This window comes from Pectinophora gossypiella, chromosome 9, assembly GCF_024362695.1.
Source record: "Pectinophora gossypiella chromosome 9, ilPecGoss1.1, whole genome shotgun sequence".
Lineage (NCBI taxonomy): Eukaryota > Metazoa > Arthropoda > Insecta > Lepidoptera > Gelechiidae > Pectinophora > Pectinophora gossypiella.
Window position 1 is genome coordinate 2,476,868 of NC_065412.1, and position 18,030 is coordinate 2,494,897.

At 36.8% G+C, this 18,030-nt stretch overlaps 2 protein-coding genes across 6 annotated transcripts in view; both read right to left on the reverse strand.

Moving 5' to 3' along the window:
- Nucleotides 1–18,030, reverse strand: part of LOC126369432 (peroxiredoxin-4-like) — a 196,628-nt gene that overhangs the window by 162,274 nt on the left and 16,324 nt on the right. The gene's annotated exons all lie outside the window — the stretch shown is intronic.
- The window catches only part of LOC126369413 (uncharacterized), a 137,359-nt gene that overhangs the window by 53,376 nt on the left and 65,953 nt on the right, over nt 1–18,030 (reverse strand). Inside the window, exon 1 of one of the 5 annotated variants that reach the window (XM_050013819.1) lies at nt 8,487–8,534. The exons of the other annotated variants lie outside the window; for them this stretch is intronic. Coding sequence (XP_049869776.1) covers nt 8,487–8,519 — 33 coding nt within the window. The 5' untranslated portion in view covers nt 8,520–8,534. Of the gene's footprint in view, nt 1–8,486; nt 8,535–18,030 lie in introns of those variants that run through there. 5 annotated transcript variants of the gene reach the window in all.

The window sequence follows — 18,030 nt, forward strand, 5'->3', positions numbered from 1 at the left end:
GTTAGCGAAGCGTATCTTCCAGAAATGTAATAATGATGGACCTTTATCATGTTTGCGTCCCGTGTGAAGAGAAAAATCGCGAGGAACCCCACAATCCCGAGAAATGCATTTTAGGAGGTATGTGACCTAAACTGGATTGGACTGGTTTTCCTTTCGCGGGTTGGTCAAGTCTTCAGGTTAGTTAAGCGGACTCCGTGAAAAACAGGATATTGTAAGGAGATGATGATGATGAATGTGTACGTTCCTTGTGATATATTTTGATGGTACATTGACCAAATTGAACATGTCCTTAGAAAAGTTTCAGTACTATCTACTCTGAACTGCGTGCGTGTATGAAACGATTCATTGATAAATGTGTAGGAATCAAGAGAAATATGTCAGGATCGAAGCAAATGGAATTCCATAGTCTCTGCTTCGCCTGGAAATTCCCTCTCATAAGGAGGAGAAAAGTAGACACTTTTAAATCTGTTTTATTTTGAAACTTTGAAATAAAGCAAATTAATCATTGTGCTAAATTTAGAAAGCTTAGGATCTTGTTTAATTAAATCTGCAGGTAATATTAAAGGGAAGGAGCTTTGAAAATGATTTATGAAATGTAATTTTTATGTTAATTATTTTACTGATTATCTACGTTGAAAATGCTCCAAGCATGCAAAACTACCCTTAGGAATCTCATTGAATCTTTTAACTGTATATTTATAGAATGGTACGCAATAAACGATTTGAATTTAAAATTATCCCCTTCGTAGACAAAACGCACTTTTCTAACGACGATGAGAGATATCCAGCATTGGGACTGTAACATAAATAAAAACAGTAAATTCGACTTTATGAGTTTGAATTCATGTTACGATAGATACTTAATTGATATCGCGTGGTTTTCAGGATTTATGCACGATTAATGGCAATAGGCCGAGTGGGTGTATGTATACTATATACCACTGCCTACCCCTTCGAGGATACAGGCGTGATGCTATGATATGTATGTTCTAAAGAGCTTGTGAAGGTTACTTTAGCGGGACATAAGCTGATAACTATATTCCTAATTAGGGTAGTCAGAGGTACATCCATCGCAAGATGAACTAAGTACACATACACACATAAACTCACGCCTATTTCCCACCGGGGTAAGCAGAGACTATAGAATTCATTTGCTTGCATTTGCAGAGACATTTGCTCCGATCCTGACACACTTCTCTTGCTTCCTCCACATTCATCAATCGCTTCATACACGCACGCCGGTTCAGAGTAGATCGTATTGAACCTTTTCTAAGGACATCTCCAATTTGGTCATCATAAGTCCTTCTCGGTCTTCCTCTGCCAGCCCTACCATCAACTTTCGCTTTATATACCGCTTTTGCAATCCTATTATCCTTCATCCGCTCTCTGAACTAAGTACAATACAATATAAAAACTATACTGCACTTAAAACAAACATTAAAAATGCAATGCATTAGCAATGCTGAGGCCCCTCCATTTCTCCCACAACTGATAATGTGTTGCATGTAATTAGTTAAGCAATTTTGTTAAAATATTTGTGGTTGAATAAACTTCTTTTTATGACAAAAAAATATATATAAAAAAATATAGGTATAAACAGATAGGTAGTACAACAGACGGCTTTATTGCAAACTGTAATACCATTTTTATTGCGAATAAATGATTATGAATTAAGGTTGGCAATCTCATCCAGGCAACCTTTAGGTGAATATAGGAAATGAAGAAGTACCCAACACCTAACCGAGCTTCCTGTTAGACCAACGTGAGTGAGCCGTATCGCCGTCTGTAATCGCGGAACGAAACCACGTGAATAAACTAGTTTACAAATACAATTTTAAAACGCATAAAGGCTGAATGGTCAATTGATCCAGTGCTTGTCAGACCAATATGGCGGCTCATCCCGCTTAATGACAACTTCCGGTTCATTAAAATGGACGCGATGATGTGACTACTGGTATCACGTGTGTAGCTAGCCATCTACTATACAGGATGTTATTGTAATAACATACTTACACCTACTTTAATCATTCACGCCAAAAGCCACTTTTGGAGTGGGCAGAGAATCACTAGATTATATCTTGGTACCTAATGTATAATTGAAGTTATAATGATGAATCATATTTATTACAGCCCAACGATTTCATCTTCTAAACTGATTTCATCATCAGCCCATTAAAGTCCGCACTGCTCGGGCACGGGCCTTCCCTATGGATGGATAGGGAGATCGGGCCTTAAACCATCATGCGGGCCCAGTGCGACTGCTAATGCAGCCGTGAACCAACGGCTTAACGTGCCCTCCGAAGCACGGAGGAGCTAGAGATGAAAACTTTTTTTTGTGGTCACCCATCCTAAAGTTGCTTAACTTCAACAATCGCAGACCGAGCGCGTTTACCGCTGCTCCATTGAGCTCCTCATACCGATTTAATAATTTAAAATAAAATAATTTGATAATATTTAATATATGTAAGTACGAATATTAACGCATATTTATGGAACACGACGTTCGTGCCTTACCCAGCAGGGTCTACGTTATACCAGCAGCGTCGTGGCTCACGCCACGACTTGTGCTGAGTGAGGCCCTTATCTCAGGACGTCTACCACCACCTGATGATCATTCTAATGAACATCCTCCTAAGCTTTTTGTTATTGTTTTGTGAATTTTTCTTTCTTGTCTTTGTGCGTCCTTTTATAATAAACAATGTCTATTCTATTTTTTTCGATTTTTTACACGAGTAATTATTTTATTCCACACGCAAAAGTAGACATTTAATATGCTTTTCACTCAAGGTTCATGATACGAAAATGCGCTATCTTCGAAAAAAAGTTTATTTAAAGTTGTTTCTTAAACTAAAGAAAAGAAATCCGAAAAGCTTCTAGCATATCCAGTAGCAGTTATTAAAAAACTTTTTATAAATCGAAATATGATACTTTGCATCACTTCGTCGAAGATTAAAGGCAGGGATTACTAAGGATCAGTATCAAATTAAAATGAAAACACCCTGTATGCAAATAAAATACTTATGACTGGGTTTACTACGCGTCTAAATATTGTATTCTTTAATTCTTTATTGGTGCAATCATGTGTACAAAGGTTCTTAAATTAATTATTTAGCACTTACAACATGACACCCCGTCGGGGCACTGCAAATTTTCTTTCTTTGATATATCAAAAAAAAAAAAATAGAAATAAAAAATAGAAGTAACTCAATCATACAATATAAAATAATATTAAAATACAACAACAGCATCAGACATGATAACAAAGAGCATTTTAACTTAATTAAATGAATTTGTGGATCAAAATAATTATTTCGATTCTAAAAACTCCTGCAGATTATAATATTTTTTATTTATTAGGTAAGTTTTCAATTTTTGCACGAAGTCATTATATTTACTAATATCCGATATTTCTTTTGGAAGCTTATTATATATTTTTATCGCCATAATATGTGCATTCTTACTGTATAACTTCATATTTACTCTGGGAAGTATCAGTTTATCTGTACGTCGAGTCGTACGCATGAAGCGATCATTATTGGATTTATGGAATAAGTGTTCGTTTTGCCGGACAAATTTTGAAATTTCTAAAATGTATATACCCGTTAGTGTAAGAATTTTTAGTTTTTGAAAATAGGGTCTGCACGTATCAGTTTGTTTTATACTTATTAAAATTCTAATGCATTTCTTTTGCAATATAAATAAGTCTTCCGTATCCGTGCTATTTCACCAAAGGATGATAGCATACGACAACCAAGAATGTGCATACGCATAATAGGCCTGCAAGGCGGTTTTTAGGTCAGTGGTCCGCTTGAGTTCATAAAGGGCATACGTAAAGCTCGACAATTTACCCGCAATTTTGTTTACATGTTCCTTCCAATTTATACATTCGTCTATTTCTATTCCCAAAAAAGTACAACTATCAAAATTTTTTAATTTAGTGTTATCTATCTCGCAGTTTATATCTAATTTTTGTCTTTGGTGAGGCCTAAATTGTATTAGTTTTGTTTTTTTACAGTTAATCTCTAAATGATGACTACTCAACCAGCTTTTTATGTAACTAATTTTTTGTTCGATTACGTTAGTTAAATTGCAGGTATCGGAAGTTATAATTATCGACACATCGTCAGCATATAGGACACTCTGTAGGTTAATATTTCTTATTTCTTTCGGCAAATCATTCACATAAATCAAAAATAGCAAACATCCTAATACACTACCTTGTGGAATTGATTTAAATACTGCGGCTTCTGAGGATCTTATTTTTGAAAGAAAATTGTCTTTTTCGTCTAAATAATCTATCTCAACAAATTGTTTGCGGTTGTATTACATTTAATAAATACTTCTATTTGATACCAGTTTCATACGTGCCTATAAAGTTGAAGGTCTATCAAGTAGACATACTGTGACGGTATCCGTGTTATCAAATAACATTATTAGTAATATAAACCAAAATGGCTACTTGACAACATAGTCAAATGAGATACTTTTTACGAAACGTCAAAACGAAAGTTCTTTCCTGTGACGTCATCAATAAAAGCGGTCAAACGTCGTACTCATTGTTATTTAATTCATAAATAAAATTCAAAAATAAGTCGAGAAGTAAAATGAGGCTGATTTTTTGATAATTTTAGACAGGCTTCTATTTCTGAATTAGCATTTAATAATTTATTTTTGACCCAGTCAAATAGGTACCCAATTCTCATCGGTACTCATCACAGCTACATATTCCTCGTGTGTCATTGTATATAAAAAAAAACGCGCGTGAAAACGTTTCTGCGTGAATACTCTTATACATCTCCATATGTTTGAATAGGCTAGTACCCTGACAGGGTTGATGGGGTTGGTAATCTACCTCAGAACCCATACGATAGAAGAAGAATAGGCTAGTTTCCAACTAGTCAAATCAGTTACTTTTTACTAAACGTCAAAGCACGAATATGTATGAAAAAGCGTACTTACAGTGTACAAAGTCATAGAAAAACGTGATAAAATGTCGGACTTATTATTATGTTTTTTTTTAAATTCTTAAATAAGAAAAATGAAAATTTTTTCGTTGGTTTAGATCTGTCTTTATTTAGTTATCAGAATTTCATAATTTATCTTGAACCTAGTTAATACACGACCCACGACGTCCCGCTAAGCGCGCGGGTTCTACATATGTAGATAAACAATATCATATACCTCTATAGTGTTATCAGTACAAGGGTTGCGAGATGGTTCACGTGTCGCAAGTCGGTTCAGGTTCAGATAGAAATTTATAAGTCTTGTTTAATCCGCTAAGCCTGCGCTAAGCTGTAATCTACTCTAAATAGTCGCACGGGGAGCTCTGTTATTCTGTCGATAATAAGTGCTAGTCTTCTTCAATCAAGTGTGTGTGTGTGTGTGTGTGTGTGTGAGAGAGAGAGAGAACGTTTATTCAAACAAAACAACACACAAAACGAAAACATAACATTGAAAATAACACTTATAGGCTATAGACATTTACACAAAAGAAAAGAAATAAAATGTGGGTTGTAAGGTGGATTACCAACCTCATCAAACCTGGTATCAGGGTTACTATTGAGCCGCCAAAGGCCCTGACATGTCTCATGTAACGACTACGTACTTACATCAGTAAGTAGTAACCGGGACCAACGGCTTAATGTGCCTTCCGAATCACGGATCGTCTTACTTTCGGACAATTAGGTAATCAGCTTGTAATGTCCTAACCAAACTGGGGCCAAAAATTGTTTTTTGTGATATGCCCGTTTGGGAATGAGTGGGAAGAGGGATGTTGATGAAAATGTGCATTCGACTCTAACAACGCTACGACACAATATACAACAATTCACAGTGCACACTGGGTGGGTAGCTATACAGAAGTACTTATAGTGCACAGTGGGCAAACGTCAGGTCATCAGTACGAAGCCCTACAAATGCAGGGTCTAGGTTGTATCGAGGCCGCCTGCCGCGTGCCTCACTAATTAATACATCTAGGCACAGGCAAACGTGAACTACACTAGGAGTACTAATACGTACAGTCATCAGCAATATAATGTACCCACTTTAATGTACCCACAATAAAAGCGGTCAAACCGCAAAATTTGGTTTTTGCGTTTCGTAAAAAGTGTCCCATTTGTCTATGTTTTCAAGTAGCCTATTATTTCTATATTAGACTGGGAGAGAACGTTCAGCTATGATAACCATCATCCCGGTCTTGTCGTAAAAACCGACAGAGGGATTGTATCGTTTCTGACATATTTGAGCATAATAATTATGGAATTTGTAGGCAATAAGTTAATTTTTATTTCATTTCGTAGTATTCTTCCGATTGCATGTGGCAGTTGTGGCTCTGCTCACCCTATTTGGGACGACACTACCTACACCTATAAATAAACTAAAACTTATCATTACGTTTTCAGTTCCTCCCTCTCTACAATTTAAAAGCACTAAATGTGAAACTACGCTAACTACAAACTTTTATCTACGACCTAATTTCCATGTATATGAATTTTGCATCGTCGAGTCCACAGTCTAAATTCGTTTTATACCACAAACGTAGGACGTACAGTGGAAATTTAATTTTCTTATTTGGCGCCTTGCATTCTATTATGAAGAAACATACATACATTTATTAATTAATATACAAATACAAAGCCACATTATATACATGTACACTAACCTGCAATTAATGAGAATTATTTAATAGTAAACATTTTCTTTCTCTCTTTCATTCTCTTATAGAAGAGAAACAGAGAGATAGATACAAATTGATAACTTTAGCCATAGACACAGGGTTCCTGGGTTCCTGTCTCCCTCATAAGTCCGTAAATACATAGTGTAAGTTAATGTAAACTGTTCTAAGGGAGAAAACTTATTTTATTATTATTACTATAATAGGGCATAATTGACTAGGTCAAAGATAAATTAAAAAATGCTAATGTAGAAATAGAAGCCAGTCTAGGATGATCAAAAATCAATCTTATTTTTTCGATTTATTTTCGAATTTTATTTATGAAATTAGGAACAGGGGGGTTATAATAGCCACATCGAAGCAATTCATCTAAGAAAGCAATATTGCTATTTGTATTTTTTTTGCATTGTGCACTTAATTTTATATGCGCAAATGTCAAATTGTTTTCTTAGATGAATTGCTTCGATGTGGCTTTTTTAACCCCTCAGTACCCGCTGGTGGGGAGCGGAGAGTTGCCGTTCTATATGTAGTATTATTCCTTATTCTATGTCTATGGTCAACTAAAATACCTTCAACGTCTTGTTACAAACAAACAATATAGATACGTCGAATTGAGCCTCCCTTTTTTGAAGTACACCAAATGTGCAAGCTAGCGGACTTAGTACGGTCACGAACATTAATATGTATACACTTTGGTACCATGTCACAATAACTTTTTTGACAAATTGAACTGTAAGTCTCACTAAATGTCAAATATGATAGTGCGACAGAGTCCTAAAGTGGGTACTCATTGTTACTTAATTCATAAATCATCTCTCTTGCATTATCCTGTTTTTCACAGGGTTCGCTTACCTAACCTGAAGATTTGACAGGTCCGATTTTTTACAGAAGCGACTGCCTGTCTGACCTTCCAACCCGCAAAGGGCAAACCAGCCCAATACAGGTTAGGTCACATACCTCCGAAAATGCATTTCTCGGGAATGCGAGTTTCCTCACGATGTTTTCCCTCACCATTGAGCACGTGATAAAAATTTACGATCCAAACACGAATTCGAAAACAAATTCGACAATCATTGGTTTAGGCCTGTGTTGGATTCGAGCCTGCGACCTCAGAGTGAGAGGCAAGCGTTCTACCAACTTGGCTACCACGGCTTTCTACTACTACTAAATTTATAAATAAAATTCGAAAATAAGTCGATAAGTAAAATGAGATTGATTTTTGATCATCTTATACTGGCTTCTATTTCTATATTAGCATTTTATAATTAATTTATCTTTGACCTAGTCAAATACCCTATTCAATGAACTTAAGTACGTATATTCGTTCTATAAACTTAATTTTGTGCCTTTAATCGTCAGCGAGGTATTTATCCGACAAAATGAGTCTAACGATGTCTATACAGGCTTTGACGAACCATTAATTCGGAGGCCTAAAGGACGCGATTAAATCATATTACTGTTCCTCTTACAATAGCTTATATAATTGCTGTTACTATGAGCTTAGAAACAGGAAAATAATGTTGTACTCTCTGGGAAGATAAGCAGATAAGTTAATTAGTAAAGGCAGTAAAGATTTGAATCATTATGAGTCATGGCTTAGCAAATCTGCGGAGTGTCTGGTATCTGGTTTGGTTATTGTAAAAACCATAATTGATTGCATTGCGCTAAATTCACAGTATTTTTATCAAGAATGTGTATTTTTTTGGTATGTAATGTTTGTGAATGCCCATCGCTCCGGATGCATCCGACAAACGTGTCCGGCCAAATCCCACTTCAGTTTGTCGGACGTTTTCCCTACATCAGTGATACATACTTGTTTTGAAGCGCAGTGTAATGTGCCGTACATGGTTGATTCGTTTGACGCCTAGAACACTGCGTTCTATTGTTCTTTGGCAGGCCTTCAGCTTGGACTTCTGAGATTCTGTTTGTTTTGTGCCGAAGATAATCCATCGATTCGAAGAGATCCTCAGCCATAAAAACTTGCGAAATGACGTAAATTTCCAAAATGTTACATTGACCTTGAACAAGTTTATCCATGATTATTACGTTGAATAAATCATTCTGGTTTCTGATCGCCCAAAGTCGGGAGTAGTGGAAAATCAAGGAGTGGGATTTGCCCAGAAGTGGGATCGAATAGGCTAGATAAGAATGTTTTGTATATTACAGATTGCCATACTGTTATACTATGCTGCTGGAAACTTGTGGCTCTCCCCTTGAGAAAGATGTCCTGTCCTGTCTCAATTGCGCAAAAATCATATGTTTATGGTCTCATAAAATCTTTTGTCATAGTCTCCATATTTATTTTTGTGGTGACTTATTATAGGTAGATTCGCCGCATATGGCATTAACTACTGATAGATGAGGGATCTCTATACCTACTCTCCTTAGATCGCTAGCATTAAGTATCAACAACGGCTGACCAAAAATTCGCGCCAGAACACCAGTAGTACCAACAGTAGAAGCCGAAGTAGTGCGTGTTCTACCAACATAAACAGTGCGCTTGCGATGTGGCGTGCTAAAGATACAGTTGAGCCGTCCTCGTGAAATTAGCTGCCGTGACCCAGCCAAGGTCGACCCCGCGGCAGCCGGGGACGACCCCAACCCTGTTTGATTGAGATATATTGTAAGAAACTTGCTACCAAAGTCTAGACTGGTATTGGATTGAGGATAAGGTAGACAGGCACAAAACAAGCAGACCTACAAATTACCAGAAGTCAAGGAGTGAACTTAGTCTTAGCAATATTGCTATTTGACATTAAATTTGTGTGCATTGCGTACTTTTACTTTTATGCGCAAATGTCAAATAGCTATATTGCTTTTATTGCTACGATGTGGCCTTTTTAATCCCCCTGGACTAGGACTGTTCCATGGCTTAACCGGATTTCTAGTTGAAGTTTCTAATCTGACCTATGACTACCTTGTTATCAGGAAGGCATAAATCTTCTTGTTACAATTTAAATGGAGCTTAAACCAAGGATGGATGTTAGAAAACAATAAGTTTCTTTCAAAGTTCTGAAGTACGTAGGTAAATCATAGATTTCAAAAAGGAACTTTTTGAATGCAAAAACGCTTTGGGAATTTGAATAAAGATTTAATTTCAAAAATGAATAATTTTTAACTCAATTTAAATGCTTTGTCCATCGGTCGACGAATACGCACATCAATGACGTCACAAATAGTTTGAAAAATAAACAAATGAAAGTTAGTAGAATTCAAATACGCGTTCGGAAATAGCAAATAAATATAAATGTATTGAAAAAAGATGGAAACGAAGGTGTGTTTTCCCGCGTGTTCGAAATTGGAACACTACTGGCGTATGAAACCTACTTAAGTACTAATATTTTCCTTCGTAACTTTTTAATATCCTATTCGCAGCCTCCGTGGTCTAGTAGTTAGAGCGTTAGGCTCACGATCTGGAGGTCCGGGTTCGATTCCCGAGGGGGACATGGTCGAAATCACTTTGTGAGACTGTCCTTTGTTTGGTAAGGACTTTTCAGGCTTGATTCACCTGATTGTCCGAAAAAGTAAGATGATTCCGTGCTTCAGAGGGCACGTTAAGCCGTTGGTCCCGGCTATTAGCCGTAAAAACACCTCCACCAACCCGCAGTGGAGTATACTCCACATGCTCCATATCTCCTCCGGTTGATTGAGGGGAGGCCTGTGCCCAGCAGTGGGACGTATATAGGCTGTTATGTTATGCATGTATGTTATGTATTCGCAGTTTGTGGCTGGATTTCCACATTTATGAGCCATGTTTATTTTTCTTGTGCTGATTCAGTAAAAGTTATAGCGATCATTATTCTACTTTCATTAAACATTAAAGCTAAATAACGCGTCATATTTTTGGTAGATCCGACACGAATTTCATGACAGAATTTTAAATAGATGTCCTGAAACGAAACAGCAACAATTTAAGATAATAGCCTATAATTAGACAAACTTCTACGTTTCGTGAACTAATTTTGGTTTAATGGGTAAATCTACTGTTCAAACCTATCTATCTCGCTTAATGTGCTTTTAATAAATATCTGCATTGTATTTATTTAGTTAAGTAGGTATTTATGCGTATTCAAAAAATTGAAATTGATTTAAACACGACTTTCGAGTAAGATTCCCATGAAACGTATAAAATTATAGTGACGTAAAACATACTTTACTTTTTACGTCCCTGACCACAACAGAACAAACATTGTTAGGTACCGCCATACGTACCTAGTAGGTATATCCATTCAAATGCATAGGTAATATACTCTGAGTATTCTATTTTCTGAGTTTGAATTCATTTTTGGAACAGATAATTGGGTCGTGTGTGTGTGGGTTGGGTTCAAGATAAATTATGAAATTCTGATTACTAAATAAAGACAGATATAAAAGTAACGAAAATATTTTTTCTTCTATTAAACTTATTTAGGAATTTTAATCAAGAAAAACGTAATAATAAGTCCGACATTTTTTCACGTTTATCTATGACGTCATAGTGTGCTTTTTCATACAAATTACATAGTAATTTCGTGTTTTGACGTTTAGTAAAAAGTAACTGATTTGACTAGTTAGAAACTAGCCTCTTAATATCACGTCACAGAGCAACACAGACCTCCGGCAGACCGAGTTTATCTACTCGTATGTATTACTTGGTATCCAGGTTGGTATGGTATCCATTTGTACCCGGTTAATAGCTTCGACAACTATTACATAGGACTTAAACATAACTGTCGAGGAGTGGTGTATATACTATACATCTCTGCCTTCCCTTTTAGGGATACAGGCGTGATGGTATGTTATGTGTATAGGTAATATAGTAGAATCTCCCAGGGGTCCTACCGGCTAATTCGCCGAACTTCGGCGACTTGAAAACGATTCAGATAAATCGAAGTTCGGCAACGTCGCGACTGGAGTTAGTTCGCCTAGATCTACAGTCGTTTGATGTTATAAATAACACTTTATACCAAGCTCAACCTTGCATCATTGGCTGTGCATATCCGGAACGGAAGTTAAACAATTCAGTGATCGATTGTTTACTCGTAAGTAGGTAAATATAACGAGAATAGAAAGAGGAATGCCCTCAAAAAATCCACTTGATATCAACTCAGAATCGTGGTCTGAACCATCCCCCTCAGTATTCGTTACGGTATCACTAACACCCATACCTACTTGTATGGCTATTGTATGTACATGAACAGGATGTTCGTGACATCGTAACGAATACTGTGAAGGATGATTCAGCTCATTATTCTGAGCTAATATCAAGTGGAATTTTCCATCGCAAAAGTATGGAATTGAAAACAATTTAAAAAAACTTAAAAAAATACATTTATTTTGCGACGGAAAATTGCACTTGATATTAACTCAAAATCATGGTCTGAATCATCCCACTCAGTATTCGTTACGATGTTACTAACACCCTGTATATACTGTATATAGGCTATTAAAGTGTACAAATATAATGGCACGCATACCCTGAAGAAAGTGCATAATAAAACACCTAGTCGGGCAGTGGGTTGTTTATTTATTTTACATATGGCAATACCAAGTTCACGGCTGGTCGAAGGTCGAGCGCGCACGCGACGTTGTTACACGTTTCCTTAAAGCAAGCCTTTATACAACTTAGGTCCTTACTGCAGTAATTTTAACCTGTTTATGCGAAGGAAAAGTATCTTTTTGACTTCCTTACTCCCTTTTGAATGTTTGTTTTGATCATAATTACAGGTACTTATAGGTTTTTATTTATTTTGCAACGTATTTTGTAGCATTGCGAAGACTATGCTTTGTGGATACTCTAGTTTTTCAAAGTGTTAAAGTCTCTCATCCTGTAAGCAGTTATAAATTATATAAATTTCATCTTAATGCTACGTGGAATAAGTAAATCCACGTTCGATACCTTTTGCTCAAGACGTTTCTCTCGTATAAAACACATAATAAAAAAGAAATGTCACTACTACTAATGTTAATTCTATTAGTATTTACGGAACATTTTGTACACGAAAATGAACAAGATATTGTGTGGTACACATTTATTGTAACGAGAAAGTATCGCTATGTTTACATTTATTATTTAGTATTACACAATTTGTGTCGGCATTAGCTTCTAGATAAATAATGTACCTGTCTAGAGGCAAGTATCTCATATTTGACCTGAAAGTATCTCAGTATCCTATCTTTATCCTTAGGTTAGGTTAGGGGTGTAACGGGGGCTCGCATGGCTACTGCTCTGTAGTAGTGCGAGGCTCCTAAATCTCTTCATTAGTGGCTCCTCGTAGCTGTATGGTACCTACAGCGGCCACACCCTGGAAACCACGGTGCTCCGTGGGCTAAACCTAATGAAGGGGGCTATAGTGTATAGCTAGACGGTCGTCTCCCTAAATCGTACCAAAGTCTGTGTCGGTATGGCAGGCGAGCATCGTCGATAGACAAACGCTTCCGGCTACCATAGCGACATAGCAGGGCGATGCAACACGCCTTAAAGGGCGCTGTTTCACCAAATATAATTTATAGTTTATAATTTATATAGTTTAGTATTAATATAATCTGTTTGTTTTCGTTTACGGTGAATGCTGTGTACGCATGTAATTGGCATGCATATACCAAGTCATTCTATTTATAATGCTGTCTGTAAAAGTTTCATAATTATGTATTGCTGTATGTGTACCTAAATAAATAAATCAATAAACTATAAGAGAACGTTTATTAAGTAGACTGTATGGAAGAGGTATGAGATATAATTTAATACCTCTAATCGAAGCCTCATTTAAAACGACTTCATGGAAATGAACGTGTTATTTCGTTGGTAAAATGAGGTACCTACGATTTTATAACGAATACAAATTACCTTAATGTCTTTATGTACATAACTCGTGTATGTCTTCCACGAGGCGAGGTCTTTAGGAGAAGAATGATCTGTTTCAAACAAATTAAGAAGTAATTGCCATATCAAATTGATGAGACACACTAGATTTCTTAGGGCTATGTAAGTACATGAAATTTTGCAGACGACTTGTCGCTGCGCGTTAGTTGGTTGGTCGTGTGTGCTTTATCAATATTTTTGTTGTCGACTTGTTAAAGATTTGCCCCGGATGACATTGTGTACATACATACATTATGTGACATTATGTTAACAGCCTCTGTTGTCTAGTGGTTAGAGCGTTAGGCTCACAATCTGGAGGTCCGGGTTCGATTCCCGATGGGGACATCACTGAGACTGTCCTTTGTTTGGTAAGGAATTTTCAGGCTTGAATCACCTGATTGTCCGAAAAAATAAGATGATTCCGTGCTTCGGAGGGCACGTTAAGCCGTTGGTCCCGGCTATTAGCCGTAAAAACACCTCCACCAACCCGCATTGGAGCAGTGTGGTGGAGTATGCTCCATACCCCCTCCGGTTGATTGAGGGGAGGCCTGTGCCCAGCAGTGGGACGTATATAGGCTGTTTATGTTTATGTTATGACATTATGTACATGGCAGGTGAAGTAAGTACCGCTCAGGGTTCTCACTCGGTTATAAAAAAAACGACAGGCCTGAGAATATTCAGGAGGGTACGAAGCGGAGCTCTGGGGATCCTCTAAAAGAATTATGTATGAAAGAGGTTGAGAGCGATAAGCACTGAAGTAAGCAAAGCGTCGACCACACTAGCGAGGTTGGGTGAGAGTCTTCAGCGCTCCCCATTTGTCCGGCCAAGTAGTCAATGCCATCTGCGGCGAATCTACAATGTAAGTCACGTAAAAAAAAAGAGAAAAAAAAAACTGGCGAGATAATAATAACTTATCGGGGACTAAAAATGTTTATTGTCGCAAGCTAGTTAGTGTGGTCAGAGCATAAGTAGCAGATTGTTTTACATAACTTGTCGACTGCGGTGCACGTGTGGCGTCAGTGTAAACAGGCCTTAAGAACGTGAATGTTTACAATATGTAAATTAGTGGTGTCATCAATTTGCAAGCTGCGTCATAGATAGATATATCATCACATGACATTATTGCACATTTGATCAAATTGTTTTATATTTAGTGAGTCACTGTCTCGATATGCATCATATTTGTAATTAATACGCTAGTTTCCAACTAGTGAAATCAGTTACTTTTTTACTAAACGTCAAAACACGAAATGACTACGGAATTTGTATGAAAAAGCACACTGTGACGTCATAGAAAGATGTGATAAAATGTCGGACTTATTACGTTTTTCTTGATTAAAATTCATAAATAAGTTAAATAGAAAAAAGAAAACGTTTTTCGTCAGGTTTAGATCTGTCTTGATTTATAAATTAGAATTTCAAAATTTATCTTGAACCTTGTACACGACCCAATTCTAAGAATCGCCAATAATCGTAATTAGCGACTAATCAATAAGTAAGAGTAGAACCTCAAATGAGATACTTTTTACGAGACGTGGCCAGACAAATGGGAAGCGCTCTCACCCGTGTACAAAATTTGCCCTTTCCCAAAGTCTATTCTATCTTTCTAGGTACCAAATTTAATCAAAATCGGTTAAGTAGTTTTGATGTGCAGGTGTAACCGACACACAGAGTTACTAATGCGAAAATTTACGTATATTTATTATAGATACTTAGAGATTATATTTGTCTCATATTGTTTAAAGTCTAAACAGTAAAAAAAAAAAACTATGTTACATTGAAATACTGTCGCGTGACAATTCAGTGCCATCTTTCAAGCTAGCTACAACTTAGTGTTTCCAAAAAAAAAAAAAAAACAAATATACTTTATTGCACCAAAATAAAAGAAAATATTCAAAAAAGATATAATATAGGTACCTATATAAAATATTTTCTTTTTGATATTTTGGTTTTATTTTGGGGCCGCCATTTGCCATGTAGGTACATCGCTTATCGCTTAAAGCGATTATTATTATTTATGTATTTGAGCTTACTATCTGCCTTCGATAAAAATAATCTAAAAGCACCTAGACGTAATCCGACATCGCATGACACAAGACTAGCCATTTCTCAAGCTACTTAGTTGCTTCAGACTTATATAACATTATAAGTATTACTACGACTGGTAGTCAAAGCTTAGTTTGGACTATCAATCATCGTTCTAGTTTGAAAGTTCCTCTGCTGGTCTTTGTGTAAAGAAAAACATATTGGACATCCTGGTCTCGAACAGTTGATTAAGGGTTCCGATGAATGTTCCCACTTGGGGAACGTTCCCAAAGTAAAAAGGCGCAAAACTTATCTATAAAGAGTTTTGTTACCTAACTTTTAGGCAGATAAAAGCAGAGTACAAGAAAGAACAATTTGAAAAAGAAAAACAGAGTACTTACTTTTAAAGAGATCTTACAATGGGAACATTCCCATTCTGGGAACTGGAATATTCGTATTTTGGCAACGGGAACATTCCCATTTTGGCAACGGGAACGTTCCCATTTTGGCAACGGGAACTTTCCCATTTTGGCAACGGGAACATTCCCATTTTGGCAACGGGAACATTCCCATTTTGGCAACGGGAACATTCCCATTTTGGCAACGGCAACATTCCCATTCTGGGAACGAACGTTCCGGGAACGGCAAAGGACCGATTGTACCATCTCCAACATGATCGATTGACGAGAAATTAAAAATAAATCACGATGGTAGAGTAGAGTGCAAACGCCTATACAAAAAAAAACGCGTTCACGCCTCTTCCCCTGACTTGCACACCAACACCAACACCACCCCACTTATCATTTGAGATGTGACAGTTTGAAAACATAGCCATTTCTCATAGCTATTTATAGCATGAAGAGCTCGGTGGCGCAGCGGTAAACGCGCTCGGTCTGCGATTGTTGAAGTAAAGTAAGCAACTTTCGCAAAGGCCGGTCACAGGATGGGTGACTACAAAAAAAGAAGTTTTCATCTCGAGCTCCTCCGTGCTTCAGAAGGCACGTTAAGCCGTTGGTACATGGTTTAAGGCCCGATCTCCCTATCCATCCATAGGGAAGGCCCGTTCCCCAGCAGTGGGGATGTTAATGGGCTGATGATGATGATGATGATTTATAGTGTTTCGATCCTTTTGACTAATAACGCGTGGTCGCTAAGAACGTCCGCGTGTTTTTGTAGTCATGAGCAATATAATGTACCCACTTTAGGACTTTGTCGCACTAACATATTTGACATTTAGTGAGACTTACAGTTCAATTTGTCAAAAAAGTTAATGTGACATGGTACCAAAATGTATACATATTAATGCTCGTAACCGTACAATTTTAGAACTAGGTCTCTACCGCTCTGCAATGTTAATGGATTGATTAAAACCTTTTTTCATGCAATATGAAATAATTTATGAAAATAAAAAGAATAAAAAAATCAATTATCCCATTCAAAAGCATCATTATAATTGATCAGTATCCTAGGTCAAAGATAAGTTATGAAATTCTGATTACTTACATACTAAATAAAGACAGAACTACTTAACTATTATGAGTGAAGGTTCATTTATCTTTTTGGATACTCGGACATTGATCCTAAGGTTTCTTTCAAAGCTGTTTAATGATCAGGTTTCAAAAGCCTCGGTGCATTGAACCTCATTTTTATAAAACACCTGTTCAAAGCTTTAAGCGTGAAAGCATGTTAATTTTATGATAACAGGCTTAACGCTGTTATACCTATGAGAGGTGATTTTCAGGGTTCAAGAGACTCTGGATAATGAGGTATTTCCAGGCGACTGTCCCCAATAAGAATACAGATGTCGCTGTATAAATTTCACTTTGGCTAACCTAATTTCATGCATAACAAACACATGAATCTTTTATCTTTGTATTGGGTATAAATGATGACCCTTGTTATTACATCCAGGCAGAACACACCTGCCTCCCAAAATTATTCTAAGGTTGCATGGAAAAAATTGCTATTTAGCAATAAGGCCGCCGATTGTACTTCTCTTGTCACATTTGTATTTGTTTTTAGTGTTGTGTTTATATGTGAGAGGAAGGGTAAGACCAAGAAGAGCTTACATGGAACAGATTAAAGAAAAGGTTAACGTCGTGTCTTATAGGGAAGTCAAGGAATTGGCTTTTAATAGACTGGAATGGAAAATGCTGCACTGACAGGAGGGTGGCTCTTAAATTAATGATGATGATGTTTATATGTGCAATAAAGCGTTTTTGTATTGTATTGTAACTAATACATTGGAAAGCTAACGTCGTGTAGTAAAAAGAAAACAAAGAATTGGCCTTTGATAGAAAAGGTGCAGGTCGTGTCGTATCAGGAGGTGAAGGATTTGGCGGGAAGAAGAGAGGAATAGCGATTACTCCGACAAGAGCGCAGCTCTTAAATAGAGAGAGAGACAAGAATGGAGAATGTTACAACGACAAAAGCGTGGCTGTTAAATTAGTGATGATGATGAAGTACCTACGAAGTTAAATGAAATGAAATA